Here is an 18,137-nt window from a genome sequence, read left to right as displayed (position 1 = left end):
AACGTGTTCCTTCAAGAGCAAAGAGAGGATCATCTAACTGATACATTAGCAGGGCTTTTATTCCAGTGTCGGGAGGGTATATTCAAATAAAAAGGCCACCTGAAATTGGATTTCCTGTTCAGTAATGCTGAGATCATTCTGCAGTCCTCACTCCTGTAAATTATGACATTTTACAAAATCACCTCAAGCACAGAATGCCGCCTTTTTAATCTCAAGCCATTTCTGCATGTGTCTTGTTTAAAACTTCTCTGTTAATAATCATTTAACGTTTAAGAGACCTCTGTCTTTAGAACAGCTTTTGTCTTTTTTACTTTTTCAATACAGAGAAGCCTGAAATGACACAAATGTTGTACAGAATTTGATGTGTACATTAGACATCAACCCTATAACATGTCTCATTTGCATAGCACCATGGAGCAGAACATTTAAAGGAACCTGCAGAAAAGGCAGTTAAAGTGAGTTACCGAATCGTTCCCATCAGCAGAATGAGGATGAAAACGATTCTGTCCTCTTTTGTCTCCCGAATTCAATCAGAAGGATTTCAGATCAGCTTAGTAACCTATTCCTTCACATCAGGCCTCATTGCCAAACTCCTAGGTCAATAAGTCACCCTGGTATCAAGTCAGGTGAACAAATGAAAACAGTTTACGATCAGCTTGTTCCACTTCCACTCCTTATCAAAACATCATAAACTCAAGCTCATTCTTTCTGCACCAAGTCTTGAGACTGATTTATTATTCCCACTTAGACTGTTCATCTCAATTCACACTGTTATTGACCACACCTCTCTGTCCAAACTAACTTGCCCAGGATACTATACTGATTAGTATTATCTGACTCGCATTCAAATGTGCTCCTGTCATCCAGACTTTTATGCCTAGAAGAAAAAAAAATATTCATTGGTATTCAAGTCCACTTGACCTGACATTGCATGTTCTCTGTCTCTGGCTATCACAATCAAGTTATTTCTAAAGGAGATTTAAAAATAATTTTGGATTTAATAGAATTTCAGAAATTGGCTTCGTTCCCAACACATCAATCTTAGGGATGAATTTCCTGTCAGAGTAACTTTGAATCAAAAGCAGAAGGGAATGTTGTACATTCATCTGATTTTAACAGTCACGTACAATGAACAAAATCCAGTGTAATGCAGAGAACAACATGTGATTTACACAGTGAAGCATTAAACTAAAAAAAAAGTCTGATGTGTAACCAAAAGGCTGGTGTTGAGATTTCAAATTCCTAGTTAATAAAGTTACAGAAGACAGCCTTCATTTAATAGTCATTTGAAAGATCCAAGGAAGAATTGTCTGGATAAATCTCTCTTCTAAATTGTTAAATCAAACTTTAATGAATGGATTCAGGCTTGGTGTCGCTATTTTACTTATTCTGGTTCCAAGTTGTAGGATGCAAAGTTTTTTGTGTTTTCATTAGAGATAAGAACAATTCTTAGAGATGTTAAGAGGATGGGAGTGATTTCTTACGGAGGCGAAGCTGCAGAGGATTCAGCCAGCGAACAGTAAATGTACCCAGAATGCAACCTGCCTGGCGCTGATGTTTGGCTGATGATCCCTTAGATAACAGGATTGATCATTTATAGCCAGATATAGAAGATAATATAAATGTCCTTTAACATTCCTCATGGGATGCAACTGAATAGTATGACATTTTTGATGTATGTCATGTGCATGTGCATTGAACAACTGAGTATTTATAATACAATTGATCAAGTTTATTTAGAACATTTCTTCAACAAGGCAGTTCAAAGTGGTTTACTTCATAAAAACATTTAAAAAAAACATCATACGTTGATGATGCAAAGAAGTATTCTTCATAAAACCAAGAAAATGATGGACAACACTTACCATCCTCTTCATGAGACCATCTTGGGAAAACAGAATGTCTTCAGTCAGAGGCTTCTTCAGATTCACTGTAATACAGACCATTACTAGAAGGCATCACTATCTACAGTCACTACTTGAGGAATCTGAATTGATATGAGTTACAACAACACTTTATTTCCCTTTGGGATCAGTAAAGTATTTTTGAGTTTGAATACATTCACCAGTTGTGAAGCCAATAAATTACAGTACAGTAACATATCAATGCAGTGCAGACAAAGCAGATGTACAATAACAGCAGACATGTAAGTGCCAACAGGAATGTAAACACTTATTGAGTTTGTTGGGAGCAGTGATGGCTCTAGAGTCTGACAGCTACTGCTGGGAGGAAGGATCTGAGGTAACGCTGCTTTGTTCACTCAGGATGCAGCAGTCTGTCACTGAAGCAGCTCTGCAGTTCAGCAACAGCTTCATGCATGAAGAGACGACATCCAACAGTGATCTTATTTCAGCCAGAGTCCTTCTGTCTCCCACCACCTGTAGTGGGTTGCGGGGGCATCCTGGGAGAACACGACACAGATACTTCTGCTTGTTTTGGTTCTTTGTAGGGAACTAACATTGTTCTGTCAAGATGACGAAGTCTGAAACTGTGGCAAACATTTGAGCTAAAACCACAAACAGCAGAGCGCAAGGACTGCCAAGCCCTTCAGCACCTGGTTACCATAGTGACTGGTCCCAAGCCAGTGAAGAGGCATTGCTGTCTTGGAGTCTGGAGATTTATTATCTTCCTGCTCCTTGGGCATCAAAAATTGTGTCAGGTGATGCGTTACTGACATCCTAACTGTGCTCATTAATAAACCCCAGACAAGAGAAATATGATCACTTTGTTTTTACGATAAATTTATGGATTAACAGATTCTCAGTTTGAAACTTTTTACTTAACAATGGTCTTCTTCTAGTTAAAAAAAATTGATATACTGAATTTGTTTTTGCCTTTATTGTAAACTTGAGTCATGTGAACAGCTTGCTTGAAGTTAGAATAAGGAAGTTGTTTGCGTACTCTGCACTGCGAGTCATCTGCAGCTGTTTGGGTTTAATACCCTCTCTGCTTAGGTCTGCAAACATGTTAGACTGCATCCTTGGAAAGGTACAATTCCCTCTCCTATGCTTAGCAACTTCAGATTATATTAAATTCCCATTGCGTGGTGGATTTAATCTGTTGTTCAGGGGCTAGAGTTCCCCCACTATACCGCTATATAAGGTCTATAAGGCAGAAGGACCTGACCCAAGCTAGGCAGGACTGCAAACACTTTGCGAGATCAAAGCAGTGGAAGCCGCCCAGGGCATCACCTGACCTGAATTCAATTAAAGCTTTACAGGCAGATCAGAGAGCAAGCCTATGAAAGAAAATTGCAGCCTCAGATAGCGCACAGGACAAAACTCCGAGAGAGAACAAACAGAGCATCATTTAAAGAAGACAGCTGGAATATTACACACTCACTCTCGAACACAAAAGGCTTGTTTTCTTCTTCCATCCTTCCCTCTGTTCCACAAATCTGCCCAGCAAGCCCATAGGTCTCCTTCGTTTACTCAGCCTGTGGGCATATGTGACTTTAATGAGCCAATGCTGAACGGACGTTAGGTAAGAATTCTCACATTCTTGCTCTGGCTCAACTGCCCCTCTCTTTGCTCTGGCATTTTTTTGGAAGCCCCCTCCCAGCATGGTGTCGGGTTTAGCTGTTGGCCACATGTTCGGGAAGACGTTCACTTCAGCCAAGTTTACCACTAAAACTCTAGATAGGGGTCACAAGTGCACATCTGTTAAAAGGTGAACTTGCAATGATAAAACAATTATGGTCCATCCATTTCCTTTATCGCCGGATCCCTGTACAGTGTTTGAGGCAGCTAATTTCAACACACAGATTGATAGACAAAAACAGGATGTGATTGTTTTTGGTGATGTGCCAGATTCATTCAGTTTTTCATTCTGTGGCCCCTGATTGAAGTTTGAGAATGAAACTACTTTGATCCACAAGCAAAGGTGGTTGGCAGAGATGGTATTTAATTTATCAGGACAAAATTATGAGAGACAAAAACCCAAGTTAGGCATAACATCAAATATTAATCCAGCCTTTTAGCATTTCTTTAATTGCATAGTGAATCTGACCACATGGACTTTTACTCTAAACAAACTTTAATGCACTCAAATCTGCATTTGATCAATTTATTAAGCTTGACCAAACACAGCAAGTGTTTTCAGAGAAAGTGACCTAAATCCTGTTCTTGAGCTGAAAATAGACACATTTTGTGTGTACATGTTTTCCAAATGAGTCTCAAGGAATTTGCACATCGCAAAACTGCTTTTAAAAATTTGGCTCAACAATGCTATACACATTGTTTTTCTACTTTAATTTATTAAAATATTGCATTCTGGGTTTATTCTTGAGCAGATAAAATAAATTGACTGCATTTTTAAATTTTTTTATAGCGTTAGCTTTTAGAATACTTATAGTTTTTGACCCATTTGTACTTTTGACTTGATGATTTTGGTCCATATGAGAAAAAGTTTGGACATCTCTGATCTAGATGAACCATGACCATGTGTGGGGTTCCACAAGGCTCTATCCTCATGACACTTTTATTCATTTGTTCAAATTCATTTGTTAAGGAGAGGAAGGGTTAGATCAGAATCTCCTCTATTTTAGTGCAGGATGAGCAGAATTTTTGTTGTTTTTGGTGGAATAAATGCATGTTTAGAGATTAGTACTAAACCAAAATTTATGAACATAAAGTCCACAGAACATAAATTAAACTTTTAACAAAGAATGGGTGAAGTCTTTAAATAAATCTGACTATGTTTTGAATCAATTTTTGTGGTGCTTTTTATGTAACAGCTAAAACAGACAAGAAATGTAAGAGAAAAAAAGAGAGATGGAGAGAGAAAGAGAGAGAGAGAGAGAGAGAGGGGGGGAGAGAGAGGACAAGAACCAATTTAAGGAAATTGAAATTGGTTTGTTTAATTTAAGTGAAGTTGTGAAGTTTTAGGCATTTAGTAATTTTCAGAGGAGTTAAATTTGGTAAGCGGTCTGCATTAAGGTTTAAAAGAAAATACGTTTTTGTACTGATTTAGTGTTGAATATTTAAAATAAATAGGCTTTTCTCACTTGCTGATTTTATGATTACTTTATGATTTGCACGAGACCAACTAATTAGATTTTATAGTGTATGGCCATCTTTAAGTCATTGCCAAAATAACACACACCCACGCACACCCCCCCCCCCCCCACACACACACACACACACGTTTATTCCATAAAATTGAGATTTTTGTTGAGGTGACTGAAATTCTGAAAAGTGTGGCATGTGGTGTACTTTGTGTTGGTCTTTCACATGAAATTCCATATAAACAAACAAACAAACAAACAAAAAAACATGCTGTCGTTATCTGGCATAAATTTTTTTTTTTACAAGAAACTGCACATGCATGAAGACTTTTACAAGCTTCAGCAGAATCTGCGCAGCCACGAATTTAAATGACTCCATTAGGTTTTAAACTATCAGCATGAAATGATCAGATAAGCAAAAAACAGCGCAAAACATCCTGATATCACCGATGCTGTTATCTTCTCTCGGTCCCTCATCCTGCTGAAGGGAGAGCAGCTACACCGCAATCTTTCCTATTCTCGTCTGCCTCTGAGCGCCTGGACAGATCGCGATATTTCCTAAATCACCTGAAGGTAGCAACAGCATGCCACCCCACCTGTGTCATTCTGCTGGAGAGACGCGGAGTGAACCACATCTCCTACTGTACAGCAGCACTATGCAGGATCTGTGTGAGCGGATCGAATCTGAAGGACTGAGGAGGAACGGAGCTTCCTGCTGAACAGGAGGAGTCCGTCATGTGAGACAACCAGGATTTATGGGAGGTAAACTTTAGAGGTGGGTAAAAATGTATCCTGTTGTGATCTTTCTCAATGATTTTTTATTTATTTATTTATTTAACTATACTTTTTAAAAACTTTCGACTCAGCAGCATCTTTAACAGCGCGTTTCTGGGCTTTAATCCGCTCGCCACGAAACGCGCACGCGGGCACGTACACTTTTAGACGCATGGCACGCGCGCACACAGAACACTTCATCATCAGCGGATGTTGACAGGTCGTCAAGGAAGCCGCGAGCAGCACAGGCTTTTCCTTCAAGGGGGGCATCAGCTGGATCTCCGCGGTCCGGACCAGAGCAGGGACACAGCGCCATCCGCCGCACAGCAGCTCCGGCCAGAAGAGGGAGATCCAGAACAGTCCGGGTGACTGACCCGAGAGGAGGCTGAGCGCGTCTTCGAGCAGCGATAATGACACGGCATCACTGCAGGACGCGTTTTTTTCTGGATATGAGAACAAAAACAAAGAAAAAAAGAAGAAAACAAACATAAAAAGTACAGCACGTCATACAGCTGGGCTTCCGTAGATAGGCAAGTTTTTTAGCAATTGGAATAATGGGGCAGCTGAATTTGACTGTATTGTTTTATTAATAGGATCAAATTGCACTGTATGTGATTAGATAGATAGATAGATAGATAGATAGATAGATAGATAGATAGATAGATAGATAGATAGATAGATAGATATTTTTTCTAAAGCAGCAACAACAGGCAAATAGCTAAACATATTTTTAAAACCATAATATGTAAAATATGATTACCTTTGCCACACTTAAGAAGTATCACTTGAAATCAATAACTTATGTTGATCACCTTCTACTCCTGTATGGATTATTGTAGAGAGTTATTGAGAATGGGAGAAATTATTTTCTGAGGGGAATGAATTGGAAATTCTTTGGAGTAAAATAGATTCTACAAAATACTTGTTTTAATTTGGCAATATACAAAAAAGCCGAGTGGAATTAACATGGAAACCTTTAATCTCAAAAATGTAAAACATATGTGCCACCTGGTAATCCTCCTTTGGGAAGACTGGCTGTGCTTTCTTTGTAAACTTTGACTTTTCATCAAATTAAGCTAAAAAGAAATGTAATTAAAATAGATTATGTTCTTATTGCCTGGAAGACATGCACAAAGTAGGCTGAATTGAGGTTACGGAGGGATATCTTTTGGTTTAGCAGCATAACAAGGTCACACAAACAATATAGAGTAAAATGGGGTTCTTTTATTAGGGATGTTAATTTCCAGTGGAAATTCAAGGATTTTCAAGATTATTCCTATTTATACATTGGACATTAATTTGACTTTCACTAACTTCAAAAAGTGCATGACATTGGCCATTAACAGATAACAGATTAACAGATGGTGAGAGATTAATCTTTTAAGGCATTTAGTGAATATGAAAGAAAAAAATCTACTTTTTTGGAGCCAAACAAGGGAAAATTTGCCAATTCCAATCTTTGACTGTTGGTGGGTGCATTTATAGCTGAATAGTATGAAGTCAATGATGACATAGAAAGGGTTGGTTGTCAGTTGGTTAGCCTAACTAATTCAGTTATCACAAATTGGCTTTTTTTTAAAAGATGGAAAACAACACCTTCTCCAAATATTTTTTCAAAATAGCACATAATAAATGCACATTTAAATGTATTACAAATATGCAGTAATTGACAGGTTTAGCAATTGACAGGTTTAGCAATTGACAAAATATAATAACTGAGCAGGGACAGCCCGGCGCCCGGGTCCGGCGGAGCGCCTTGCTGCTGCCAGCCTGGTAAGTAGATCCGGACGTGCGCAGCGCGGAGAGATATTGGTTCAAGTGGAAGAGAGAAAGGACGAGTTAGTGAGCGTGGAAAAAACAGAGCCTTCCGACTGGTGGCAGAAGGAGTAACGGAGAGGAGAGAAGTCCACGTATTACCATGCGGAGATTTGGACTACAGAAACTTCATGTCAAACCTCCGAATCTTCGAGATTATTAATAATAAGAGAGGTACGTTGTTTCCTATCGTAACGGGCTTCTCCTAATTGGCCGCTTTCGCATCTTTTTAAGGTGGGAGAAAAGTTGACGCTATTGTGAGCTTCGGGCTGTGAAAACCAACCGCTGCTGCGTGCCTTCTCCACAGAAGTTTGCTTTGAACAAAACAAACTATTTATTTCCAACTTCGAGATTACAAACGCACATATTGTCACTCTGAGGAAGATTTATGCGCTGTTTGCTCCTGTGCTGTGGCTTTTTTTTAAAAAGCAAATCTCTGCCCAGCGCTCGGCTGCCATCGTTCCAAGGAGTGAATGGGGAGAGTTGGGGGATGGGGTTAGAAATGAAAGACTTTCCAGGCACCTAACTCATTATCTTCAACTGCTAACTTTTGTTTCTTAAAAAAAAAAAAAAAAAAAAAAAAACAGTTTAAGTTCGTTGCCAGATGCATTCAAGCAACTTCTTCAAATTACATACTTTTTTTTGGGACTGGAAAAAGAAACGAAGTTCTGTGCTTGGTTTGAAAATTTCACAATGCGCTTCCTCAAGATGGTTCTTTTCATACCTGCAGGGAGTATTTTCCGATTTAAGGTGCGTTTGCTCGCATACCGCGTCACTTATTAACCCCGCTGAAAGCCTTAATAACTAAACCCTACGAGAGTAATTTGTGACACGCCAAAAGTCAATAATGTAGGGTTTTTATGAGAAGCATTCCTGCGCAGACATGGCAACGTCTTGCTTTTTATTTGTCTTTGTACGGACTCCCACACAGCCAGGAGGGAGGCTGGAAAGCGGCTCCCAACAGTTTCCCAGCCGCCTCGGCGCTGATTTTTCTTTAACCCGTTCATGCTGTACAGAGCGCCTCTGTTTATTTTTATTCAATAATTTTTGCCTGCATGTATTATATTGTAGTTTTACAGCTACCTAGATAGCTTTCTGTAAAATCAAATTCACTTTAGATTTAGATTATCACCTGCAGAACAGGAACATTTTCTATATTTGCTTTGCTCTTTTGTTGTAAATGAAATGTATATTGTAAAATATTTCTTCTTGATAGTCAAGCTTTTATGCATAATTCCAATGACATCACAGAAGGTGCTGGGGACCTTATTGCAGTGGCTTTATTTATTTTTTCTTAACTTGCATGTTTCAATCAAATGCGTCTTCATGTTGCTTTTGATTGTTTATATTCCTTATGTACAGTAACACCTTTGAGCTATGTGGCAACTTTGCATGGATTTTCACCAAATTATGCAACACTCAAACACATCAAAGTGGTTTTTTAAAGTGGAGCAGGGCAAAATGGATATGCCAGATTACATTATCTGTAATCATACAAATGACAAATGTATACAAAAACTGATTAATAGAATTCTGTTCATAATCCTTTATGAATTTTCCATCTAATGTTGTGCTTTCCTTCACCGCTGCATCCATCATTTAGAAACCACTTTTAACTCAAATGCAACTGTAGTGCTCCACAATCTACATTAAAATGTTTAAAGAAACTGCTCATCCTCCATAATGTTTATGAATATCATCATATGAATAAAATCCTGCAGTGGAAATCTACACTTCACTACCCAGCTTATATTTTATTTTTTCAGTTTACATTTTATCAGAGTAAAAGAAAATGCATACAACCTGTATCTTTAAAAGTCAGGAGTGACTATAAATGGTGTTCTCTGCCTTATTTTAATTCCAAAATGTAAAATCTGTGAAAAAACATTTTACCCCTTCTTGTTTATTTTGGCTATGATTTACACATTTGAGTTCAATTTAACATCAAGAAGGATGCATGGTTGCTATCTTGGCAATGTGCTCATAATAGGCGCACTGCCAGCTCAGATCTGTCATCCGATTGGCTGCTCTGCTTCATCCTATTTCCACATGGAACCCATCAAGCTACTCACCAGCCTGGCCCACATTTAAGTCATTTAAGGCAGTCTGGTTTCTTGCAATTGTTGTCTTTAATTGTAATCCCAGCTGATGTCTTCTGTCTATTGACATTAACATTTTTTTTTCTTTTTTCTGATGTTGCTCTGTTCCAGGTGACTCTGTGAAGATCCCGGTACGATGATGGGGAAGTTCTCAGTAGCACTGCTTGTTCTGCTCCTGCAGCTCTTCTCTGGCTGCGCAGGAAGCCAAAGGTTTGCGAGGGCTGCCTCCATGCAGTTCACCCACTCTGTTTACAACGCCACCATATATGAGAACTCTGCTGCTAAGACCTACCTGGAAAGTCACACCAAGATGGGGATCTATGTCACGGACCCAACGTGGGAGATACGGTATAAAATAATCTCTGGGGACAATGAGAACTTGTTCAAAGCGGAGGACTACTTGTTGGGAGATTTCAGTTTTTTACGAATAAGGACCAAAGGAGGCAGCACTGCCATTCTCAATCGGGAGGTTAAAGACCACTATGTGCTCACTGTCAAAGCTTCAGAGAGGAGCACCGATTTGGAGTGTCGCACGAGAGTGAAGGTGCAGGTACTGGACACCAACGACCTGAGGCCTCTCTTCTCGCCGACCTCCTACAGCATCTCTCTACCAGAGAACACGGCCATACGCTCAAGTGTGGCCAAAGTCATGGCGACTGATGCAGACATCGGTACGAATGGAGAGTACTACTACAGCTTCAGAGAGTGGACGGACATGTTTGCCGTTCATCCGACAAGCGGGGTGGTGACGCTCACTGGCAAACTGGACTACTCCGAGACAAAGCTGTATGAGCTGGAGATCCTGGCCGTGGACAGGGGCATGAAGCTGTATGGCAGCAGCGGCTTCAGCAGCATGGCCAAGCTTACCGTGCGGGTGGAGCAGGCTAATGAGCATGCGCCTGTAATCACCGCGGTAACATTGTCGCCATCCGATGCAGATCACGACCCAACTTATGCTGTTGTGACGGTGGAGGACAAAGACCTGGGACCAAACGGAGAGATCTCGTCGCTGAGCGTCGTGGCCGGTGACCCGCTTCAGCAGTTTAAGGCTGTAAGAAGCAGCCCTGGGAGCAAAGAGTATAAAATAAAAGCTGTGAAGGAGGTGGACTGGGACAGCCAGCCGTTCGGATACAACCTCACCTTACAGGCAAAGGACAAAGGCACCCCACCTCAGTTTTCGTCTGCTAAACTGGTACACATCACCTCTGCAGAGTTCCAAAAGGGTCCTCCGGTATTTGAAAAGGCTGTCTACAGAGTCAATCTCAGTGAATTTGCCCCTCTTCACACACCTGTGACAATGGTGACAGCTGTGCCACGGTATCCCCATCAGAATTATGCCTTTAAACACAGTTCTGATAAGAACAAATTCAGCATCAATGCAGATACTGGCTTAATCAGCACAGCAGGACCAATCAATGCTGATATTTCGGCACAATATGAGATAGAGGTGATCACAAGTGACAAGAAAGCAGCCACAAAAGTGATTGTTGATGTGATTGATGTGAATAACAATGCACCGGAGTTCCAGCAAACATCCTACAAGGCCAGTGTCGATGAGAACGTTCCTAGTGGGACCAGTGTGGTAGCAGTGAAAGCCACTGATCTAGACAAAGGGGAGAATGGCTATGTGACCTACAGCATTACCAACCTGAGTCCGCAGCCGTTTGTCATTGACTACTTTTCCGGTGTCATCAGCACTTCAGAGGTCCTGGATTATGAGCTCATGCCCAGGATTTACAATCTGAAAGTCAGGGCATCTGATTGGGGATCCCCTTTCAGAAGAGAGGTGGAGGCATCGGTTACCATAACTTTAAATAACCTGAATGACAATAAGCCTTTGTTTGAAAACATTGACTGCGAGGTCACTGTGCCAAGGGATCATGGGGTGGGAGAGCAGATTACAACAGCTTCTGCCATAGATGCAGATGAACTGCAGCTTGTGCGGTACTTCATTAAATCTGGGAATGATCTTGATCTATTTGAAATGAACCCAAACTCAGGCCTGCTGTCGCTGAAGCGCACACTTAGTGAGGGGGAGGCGGCTAAAGTGTCGTTTCATAGTTTACAGATTGTTGCGACCGATGGCGAGCATGAGACTCGGCCAATGACCATGAACATAACTGTCATCACAGCACGCAAGCCCGTCCAGGTGAGATGTGTGGAAACGGGTGTCGCCACCATGCTGGCCGAGAAGCTGCTCCAGGGAAGCAAAATCCACGGCCAGACTGAGCCAGAGGATAACTACATGGACATTTATTCAGTCAACCGGTACTCCCCTCTGTTTGATGAGTCTTTCCCAAGTTTTGTTGAAGTTAGAGAGGACCTTCCTGTTGGAGCTCGGGTCATTCATTTAACTGCAACAGACCCAGACAGTGGCTTCAATGGAAAATTAGTGTATGTCATTTCAGGGGGAGACACAGAAAGTCGTTTTATTGTTGACATGGAAACCGGTTGGCTGTTGGTTTACTCTCCACTTGACCGCGAAACGACAGACCACTACACCCTCAACATTACCGTTTACGATCTCGGGATACCGCAAAAATCTTCTTCACGCCTGTTGGACGTGAAGATCCTGGACGCCAACGACAACAGCCCTCAATTTTTGAAAGATTCCTACTCGATTGAAATTAGTGAGAGCACACCGGTTGGAACCGAAATTATCCAGGTGGACTCAACAGATAGGGATCAGGCAGACAATGGAATTGTCAAGTACTCCATTTTAGGGGGCACAGATCATTTTGCCATCAATGAGATAACTGGAGTGGTGACTGTGACGAAGCTGCTGGATCGGGAACGCTATCCATTTTATGTTTTGAAGATTGCAGCACGAGACCAGGCAGTGAGTGAGCCTCAGTTGGTGTCCACAGTTCCACTTAAAATTACCCTGGAAGATGTGAACGATAATCCTCCCAAATTTGTTCCTCCTAATTACCGTGTTAAAGTGAGGGAAGACCTTCCTATCGGTACTGTAATTATGTGGCTGGAAGCGCACGACCCTGATGTTGGTGCTTCCAGTCAAGTACGGTATAGCCTGATTGATAATGGAGATGGCCACTTTGAAGTGGACAAACTCAGCGGAGCTCTTCGCATTGTCCAAAATTTGGACTATGAGACCAAACAGGTGTATAACCTGACAGCCAAGGCTAAAGACAAAGGAAAGCCAATATCTCTGTCCTCAACCTGTTTCATTGAGGTGGAGGTGGTGGACGTGAATGAGAACCTCTACAGGCCTTTCTTCCGGTCATTTGTGGAAAAGGGATTTATAAAAGAGGACGCCCTCATTGGGACTTCTGTGATGACGGTTTCAGCTGAAGATGAAGACTCGGGACGAGACGGAGAGATTCGGTACTCCATAAGAGATGGATCTGGCTTAGGAATTTTTTCCATTGATGAAGAAACTGGTGAGTGTTTATGTTATATAAATCTACATCTATTTATTAAACTAAGAAAAGTCAATCAGCTAAATGGTTAAATGGTGTTGGTTGATTCATTTACTGGCAGAAAATAGTGGTACTTTTGGTTTTGTTGTATTTTATGGATGACACATCAGATTTGTCTGCATTTCACTTATCAACTGCCAATTAACAAATTAGGGTAAACCTGCCTTCGGTTGCCAATTTATTGGTGCATCATTCAAGAAAGTTTGGATAGTTGAGTTTGACATGTTTTCCTGTGTGTAACTTTGGTCTAAGAGTTTCCTTTTACATGCTAGTTTCTTATTCCAGTCATTTTTTCCTTTTTGTGAAAGAACTGATGGCAGGAACAGATGGAGCAGCTGTTTCTCAGACCTTTGTGTGCATTCCTGTGTAGTTACCTTGGTTGTAAAAAGATTCAGTTATTTCACTTGCTTTTTTTCCCCCAACCAACTTTTTATGATACAGATGGTTCTCAAAACAATTTTGATTTAAAAGTTTTTCAATTTGTTTTGACTACGAAAATCAGCTCAAACTACACTCTATTCTTTCTTACAGTGCTGATTGCAAGAATTATTTTATTGATCTTGCTAAATTAATGTTAATACATGCTCTGCTGTCTTTAATGATTTCAACAGCTGACTCAAATTAGGTCCAAACATACAGCCTGGAATGCTAATAAGACCCCTGATCACCTAAGCTAGAGATGGAGGACCTCTTTAGCTGCCCTTGTTTTTTTAATTATTATTATTTCACATCTTAAAGTGACTTTTTCTTCTATTTTTAATTAAAGCTCTCTTTCTGCTATGCATATTTAATATCTGAATGAGGCAGTGAAACTTTATGTATAATATATTGGCTTGGCACTTGCAAGTGCATGCTGGTTCATCTCAACAAGGAAGCCAGGAAAAGCAATTTATCAGTTGGCTGCTTTACCTGTTTAAGAGACGGTTTATACCTACGGGTCAATTGAGATGCATGTGAATAATTCAACAAGTTGACAGGAAGTCTCTTCAGGGAAACGCTGTGGGAAAGACCTAGCTGGTAAATTCAGCATGGGTTGAGTACTCCAGGTTGTTCGTGATTGTTTCTGTGATTGTTCTGAGATATCTAAAATGCAACACAATCTTGTTTTAAGAAGATGGATGCTGTGGAATGTAAACCTTGGACTAGCTATTGGATACTTGTGTGCATAGAAATGGATTTCTATGCACTCATCACAAAATCTTTCTGTTCAAAATTAGAAACTGTGGCATATGAGGTACTGAGTTACAGAGACAAGATTTCTAATGAGACTGTATGGCCTCACTTTTTTTTATTGCTGAGTGCCATTTCCAACATCTGAACAGCTTGGAGTGTGAGAACATTTGGAGAGACAATTATCAGAAAAAGGATTTTTGTGTTGTACCATTTTATTTCTGGACATAAATTTTCAATATTGCCATAATGTACTTATGACTTGTGTATATCATATAAATATAAATCCTATTGACTTGTTTCATGTCTGATAAATGTAAAGTCCAAAAGAAAGCTGAGAGACACTATCTAAAGATTCGTTACCAAAGTCTGATTTTTGACTTGCCAATACTGATCTTGGCAGAGTCAGTTTTTTCTGTAAGAAGACAAAATGACAGAATTGAGGTTAATTTATTGGAAATTACCATGACGTGGTAGAGGTTAGTTATGGTCGGTTCTCAAGCTGGAAACAAAGTATATTGTTTTTTTAGTTCTGGTCATCAGCCCATATCATGGTGCTTCTCTACAGAACGCAGGTAAATTAACCAATACCTTATGTAACTTTTTTGTGCCCCAATAATGTTAATTAAAATCCACTTTGTGGTTATTCAGTTGACATTATATCAAAATCAGAGATTTAGACTTTTTTCAGCCCTGTACTAATCTCTGGTTGTCTTTAAGTTCTGACCATATTTTAGCTGATTCTGAATTTTTTAGGAATAAATTCAGAGTTATAAACAATTTCTGTTCATCATTGTAAGCAGTGATTCTGTATGGCATCTGTTTAAACTTTGCTTATTTTAGTTGGTAAATTGGAAAAAATACCAAACAAAAAAGAATGAAAATGATTCACCATATTTAATGGAGGTAGTAGTCTTACAGGTAAGGTGGATCAGCGACAAAGTGCCCGAGACTGGCAACCCACCAGCTACGGGATGGAGCCCTACCTCCTGAGCCAATGGCTGCGATAGATGTTCACTGTATTGTTTTAACTCACTTTTCCCCCATTTGCAACATTTTAAGAGTTTGCTCAAAATTCTCATAAAAATTTAATGAAGAAAATGCTAGTGAATATGCAACACTCTTTAGTGCGCAAGTTGTCACTGAACAAATAAGAAACTGATATATTGTTGTATCAGTTGTTTTATGTGGATTTTAAAATATTTGTCTTCACAGAATTAACTTTTAATTTTACTTTTCTTTGAAGTTTGCTAACTTCCTTCTACTTTCAGTTTAACCAGAAAGTGCAAAATAAGCACAAAATCTCTCACTAGTGAAGTGTACAATTGTCTTTTTATGAGATGTAGGGTAATTCTAATAGTCATGCTAATTTAGCTTGTTAGCCAATATTATTCAGTTTGTCTGTTAAACACAGAACACAAAATTTATATGAACCAGTCAATACCAAGCATAGAGAAATTAGCTACCTGTAATGTCCCCTCTTAGTTAATTTTGCTCTGTTTGCACACTACATTATTAAACAATTTCCATTTATCATTTTAATTACAGCCAAATTAAAGCTGCAAGGAAATTAGTCCTTTAAATGTTCAAAACGTGCTACACAAAAATGGCAAATTTCACCATTATTTTGCTTTGGAAGCGACAAAATTTTAACTACTGTTGGGTTTGATGAAACCATCACCATCCAATCAGCATTTGAAACCTGTTGCATATATGGTGTGACATCACAGATTGCAAACATACACTCTGTCTGGTTAGCCTCGGTTTTATGTCTCTTTAGAAATGTTATTTGACAAGCGAGACAGCAGGAAGTGAAGACATCAAAGGAGATGAAGGACAATAGCAATTTTCTACAGCTGCATTCTGTTGTCTGTTGCACATGAAAATCGGACTGCTGACAAAGAAAGAGAAGCAACGCTGGCAGAAGTTTGGAAGGTTTCCTTGAACTGTGGCCAAAATCAGCATATTTGTCTGGGTTTTTTTTTTTTTTTTTTGTGACACACAATGAACTTTTCAGAATAAAGTCATGAGTTTTGGAACGATGAAATTATAAATGTTACATAATTTACTTTATCCTTGATCCTTGAAGTCAGATCAGGCACTTTCACAAGACTGAAAGGCCACATCTAACATCAAATCTGCAGCGAGACACAAATTCTAAGCCCCTAGCTGTTATCATCTACTTAATTTCAGAGGCCTTTATTAAGTGATTATCAAGAGGTGCAATAGTAGGCTTGTCTTGGGCTGGGTCCTGTTATTATGGTGTATTTCTGAGGTCAGCAGACAACTAAGTGCAGCCGAGGTGGCGATGCCCCTCCCAAGACTTAACTAGATGAAGGGTGAGGTTTGTTAAAGGAGCCATATGTGTTTGTAATATACTGGGTGCCGCACCTGCATGTTGTGAATTTTAACCAGAATGATTTAAAAGCAAAAAAAACACACCAATAAATTTTTTTTGAGAGAGTCTGCCCAAAACCAAACACCATCCAGCTATGAAATGTGTTTCCCAGCATGCAGCGGTGGAAGACACGTATCACCATCTTTTTTTTTTACTTGGATGTGTGTAATCATAAACACATGCACAGGGTTCCCATCTCCAGAGGTCAACGGGTGAGAGGCAGGGGTCACCATGGACAGGACACCAGTCCATCACAGGACTAATGATACCTCATAAATAATCTGTCTTTTGGCATTTCTCGCTGTTCTGAGTGAAAATGCTTTCAACCTGATAAATTGAATCAATCTAACTATTCAAGAACATTAACATTAACAATGATTCAACATTGTAAATGAAGTCATCTTTAGGACATTTCATTTTAATTCACATTGACATGCCTTAAGTAAACTCTCCATGCTGTCGTCATCTTCTGCTGGTTTCTTGCCATCAGTCCGCCCGGAGAGCCAATAGCAACTGTTTTCCCAGACATTCCCTCCATTATTAAAAGCTCTGTGGTCACTGGATTATTGCCATTTTAATTTAAACACAGTCTCATCATGGCTTCCTCCCCTGCTGTACACCACATTTACCTTCCAAGGCTTCTCTAAATATGTTTGCTTCAAGCCATTTTCAATCTGTGGCATGATTTCAAAGTGTTTAAACAATGCACATGCAAACGTTTGATCAACAAACAGCATCAGTTGGCTTAATTCTTAAATTGAACTGGACAGTAGAGTTCGGACCTGCATTGAGAGCATGCTCTGCTTGGTTGACACTGATAATTAGTTTTCTTTTAGGTTTAACCAGATAATTTTAATTGCGAACATTTAAAAACTTATTTGATGTACAACAATTAGTTGCACATTATTTGACAGATGGAAGAGTTTGAATTCAGCCAAAAATGAAAGAATTACTAGATTATTTATGTGTATATGCCAACTTACTTCTTCTCATACTGTTTCCTGATACCCTTTAGATAAAAAAAATAGTGTTATTTTACAAGTAAAAAATATGACCTTCTGTTTGTTGATCAAAGCGAATCAAGAGAACATGTTTCAATTGTGTTCTTTGATTGATATACTTAGCTTATTTTGTAATGTGGGGAACCTTGTCACCTCTAAAAATACTAAATGGCAATGTGTAGGCATGGAAGAATTTGTAGATCAGTATTTTTGCGTCTGACCATTTGTCTACATTATTTATTTTTAATGTTCACCACTTTCTATTGGTGGATTCATTTAATGACAGAAAATTGTTGGTATTCTGAGTTTTGATGCACTAAAAAATTAAATATTAAAAACACAAGATTGTTATCCTGATGGGAACTTTATTGAAAATTGACTTGTAATAAACAGTTAGTGCAGCCTAATAGTGCAGGAAGTAGTTTTTGTGCAATA

General features: G+C 39.5%; 1 protein-coding gene across 3 annotated transcripts in view; it reads left to right on the top strand.

Moving 5' to 3' along the window:
* The first annotated feature begins 7,609 nt into the window (after positions 1 to 7,609).
* fat1a (FAT atypical cadherin 1a) overlaps positions 7,610 to 18,137 on the top strand; it is a 101,896-nt gene continuing 91,368 nt past the window's right edge. For 2 of the 3 annotated variants that reach the window (XM_088008731.1, XM_088008729.1), the window contains exons 1-2: positions 7,610 to 7,768; positions 9,805 to 13,094. In XM_088008731.1, the coding sequence (XP_087864857.1) occupies positions 9,830 to 13,094 (3,265 nt within the window). In that variant the 5' untranslated portion in view covers positions 7,610 to 7,768; positions 9,805 to 9,829. Of the gene's footprint in view, positions 7,769 to 9,804; positions 13,095 to 18,137 lie in introns of those variants that run through there. The other variant, XM_088008735.1, reaches the window with a different exon arrangement.

Source organism: Poecilia mexicana, unplaced genomic scaffold (assembly GCF_051168715.1).
Source record: "Poecilia mexicana isolate PSO_F unplaced genomic scaffold, ASM5116871v1 scaffold_2, whole genome shotgun sequence".
Classification (NCBI taxonomy): Eukaryota; Metazoa; Chordata; class Actinopteri; order Cyprinodontiformes; family Poeciliidae; genus Poecilia; species Poecilia mexicana.
This window is presented reverse-complemented; position numbering and strand designations above follow the sequence as displayed.